At 45.6% G+C, this 3,474-nt stretch overlaps 1 protein-coding gene across 1 annotated transcript in view; it reads left to right on the top strand.

Moving 5' to 3' along the window:
• EML6 (echinoderm microtubule associated protein like 6) overlaps positions 1–3,474 on the top strand; it is a gene marked incomplete at its 5' end in the record, with an annotated part of 42,125 nt that overhangs the window by 26,423 nt on the left and 12,228 nt on the right. The window contains one exon of the mRNA XM_008578844.1: positions 2,344–2,552. Coding sequence (XP_008577066.1) covers positions 2,344–2,552 — 209 coding nt within the window. The remainder of the gene's footprint in view (positions 1–2,343; positions 2,553–3,474) is intronic.

Below are 3,474 nucleotides of genomic sequence, written 5' to 3' on the forward strand. Positions count from 1 at the left end.
ACTTTCAAGGACGTGGCCCTCACCACATCACAAGGCAGCCAGTCCCCTGTTGGAAAGCTCTTCGTTGCGAAGCCCTTTCTTTCATGGGGTGACACTTGCTTCATGACGCCTGCCTTCTGTGCTGCTAACTCTATTCCTAGATCCTTGGAAGAAAGTTGTCACCCTGGCCCCTAGACACAGTCTTGTGTTTTTAAGTTCAGGCTCACTCTCCTCATTTCCTCTGTCTGCCCTTCCAGGCAGTACCTGCTCTGGTCCTGCCCCAGGCTTTTGCTCACCCGAGGTCCCTTTTGACATCCCAAGAGAGGACTGGGGGAGCCAGGGTTTTTAACCAAGCTCCCAAGGAGAAAGGAAGCCTGCCCTTTGGTAACGCTCTCCCATTGTCTCACCAGTCTGTACAGGAGGGTTCTGAGCCAGTGATAACATCTAACACCCTATCACAAGCCGCCACATCTTCCAAGTTGACCTTGGATGTGTCACCTCTTCTCCCTTATTCCTCCAGTGTGGTTTTTCCCTCACTTCAAGTCCTGCTTACAGATGAATAACATGTGTTTGGGGAGGTTTATATACATTCTGTTATCACTAGAGACCGTATTATTCATTCCTAATTTGTTAGAGGATTATTTGGGGGAACTTGTGTGAGTATATGTATAGGTAGGTAAGAATAAACAAAATAAAATGGAGTTACAAATGAACTTATTACATAAAATACATGTTGTCAGGTCCTAGATATGTCTATATAATTTTCTCTGAGCGGACTAGAGACCGATGCAAAGAGAGAGACAGGTGTCTCCACAATTAGAAGGTCCGTGAGATTAAAACAAGGAAAAAACAAATAGTGGCTTAGAAAAAATGTGCATCTCATTGTTACTTTGCATTTCCTCCATGACTACTCAGATTGATCCTCTTTCCGTCTCTTCACTGGACACTCGTATTGCTGCTTCTGTAATTCACCCATTAAAATTCTTTTTCTGATGGGAGTGGGAGGGTTGTTTGTCTTTAATTTATGATTTGTAGTTCTTTATAGATTAGTAATGTTAATCTGTTGAGTCTCGTAAGCATTGCAAATGTCTTCTCCTCCTGCATTGTTTGTCTTTTAACTTTGTTTATGGTATCCTTGGAGACCATGGGTTTTAAAACGTCTGAGCCCTAGGTAGTGAGATGTCTGTTATAATAAGTCACAGATTCCATTTGCGGAGAGAGAATTACAGCCAGGAGAGGTAACCTCTGGATCTCCCCAGCCTCCCCTGGAAACAGATTCCATTAGGGAATGTCTGAGGGGCAGCTACATGCCCAGCTACGTTTGATAAATCCACCACCAGCACCCTACGAGGGAGCCATTATGAAAACAAATATAAAGCAAAGAGAAAGAAGAGAAGAAAAAAATATGTATGTAAATAATAAAGGGAGGGAACACAATTAAGAGGAAAATGGAATTAAAACATTAACCGTAAGTTAAAAGAAAATTGAAAGGTAACAAGTTTAAAATAAAAATTTAGAACTCAAGGGCTTAAAAATAATGAGATAAAGAGGAAGGTTTAAAATACAGGCTAAAAGAATAGAAGCCAACACGTTTAAAAAGGAGCTCAAAGAGAGAATACTCCCTGTATCAAGCACTATTCTAAGAGCTTCACTTATATCAATTTTTAAAAATGCTCATAACACCTTATAAAATAGAAACTATCATTATTCCCAATTTACAGGCGAGAAAATATGCACAGAGAGTTTAGGTAACTTGTCCAAAGTTCTACAAATAAATGGTGGAGTTGGGATTGAAGTCAAAAGTTCAATAAAATTCAGGAGGCAGTCAAAAACTAATAAATGGGGTTGAGGAAAAAACTAGTAATGAAACATAAAAGATAAAAATTTTAAGCCTAAACTACAAAATAAAAAGGAATATGCGGAACTTTTTATTTTAAAAAAAATGCTTAAGACCTTGGAGAGAAATTTTTTTAAAAAAGGGAAGTTGTCTACAGGAATGAGAGCCCCCATGACACGCTGGGAGAGGGTTTGGCTTCCTGTGGGGGTGAGTTCTGGGTGCTGGTGGGGACTGGAGCTGAGGATATAGGGGGTGCCTTAAGCCAGTTTGCCTTTTTCTCATACGTGGAAGCTTCCATCTCATGGGCCATCCTTTCCTGCTCCATTCACGGATGCCCGGGGGTGGGAGGGAGCTCTGTCAGCAGTACCCGTTGCTCTAGAAAGCACCCACACTCTCCCCACCTTGGGGAGTATCTGAGGGGGACAGGGAGCTGTTAAAGACAGAACACTGGCGGGTACCTGGAGCCTTGCTGGATGGAGAGCCGCCCTGGGCTGCATCTGCCTCACCAAACTCCGTCACTTATGCAGGTGCCAAGGTTGCCAGCCGAGGGGGCCACCTGGAGCGCATATTTGTGGTGGAATTTCGCCCCGACTCAGACACGCAGTTCGTATCCGTCGGGGTCAAACATATGAAGTTCTGGACCCTGGCGGGCAGTGCCCTGCTTTACAAGAAAGGGGTCATTGGGTCCATGGAGGCTGCCAAGATGCAGACGATGCTGTCCGTGGCCTTTGGTGCTGTGAGTTCCAGCGGACGCTTCCCTCTCCCCTGGGACCCTGAACCCTGGGTACGGGGTGGGAGTGAGGGGGAGACTGGCCAAGAACCGGAAAGCAAGAAAGCCATTTCCACGTCCTCTCCTCTGTTGGCCTGTTGGCAACTACTATCCCCTTTCCTTAGCCCAGATGGGTGAGGTGACTCTACTTTCTTCCCCATTTATTTTCTCAAAATGTTAGTCAGAAAAGGTAGGACACCCACCCAGGGCAGGAGGTTCGCTGTTCCCGAGGCAGACCTTGGCTCACAAGCCTATCAGACCTGGGGTTAGATCACCCCAGAGGATGCTGGGGCAACTTCTGCCACTAAACAGTGGTTCTTTTTCTTCCCAGCCCTCTTGTGCCACAAATCCCTGCAATCACCACCCATAAGTGGGCTACAGGGTGCCCTCGGCCAATGCAAGCTACCTTGGGGATATTTTGGAACAGTCAGCTCTTGGTCTGCCAGGTGTGGATTTATCCACTTCATAGATGAGCCCCGAGAAAGTCCCTCTTGGGCTGGCATCCACCCCTCTCCCTGCTGCCACCTAGGCACTCACAGAAGGGACGTTCATGTTAATGCAAAGCTATACTCAGAAGGGAAGTAAAATGCCCAAACCAACTAAATATAATGAATTTCAAAGCCAGATGATTGCTTATTATGTGCTCTTTGTGCTTTTTCTGCAAATTCTGCTGCTTTCCTTAGCATAGAAGATCAAATTGGGGCCGACCCTGTGGCTCATTCGGGAGAGTGCGGCTCTGGAAGTGCCGTGGCCGCGGGTTCGGATCCTATATAGGGATGGCTGGTGCGCTCGCTGGCTGAGCATGGTGTGGGCGACACCAAACCAAGGGTTACAATCCCCTTACCGGCCACAAAAAAAAAAAAAAAAAAAAAAAAAAAAAAAAACCCAC

This window comes from Galeopterus variegatus, unplaced genomic scaffold, assembly GCF_000696425.1.
Source record: "Galeopterus variegatus unplaced genomic scaffold, G_variegatus-3.0.2 Scaffold1773, whole genome shotgun sequence".
In the NCBI taxonomy this organism is placed as follows: Eukaryota; Metazoa; Chordata; class Mammalia; order Dermoptera; family Cynocephalidae; genus Galeopterus; species Galeopterus variegatus.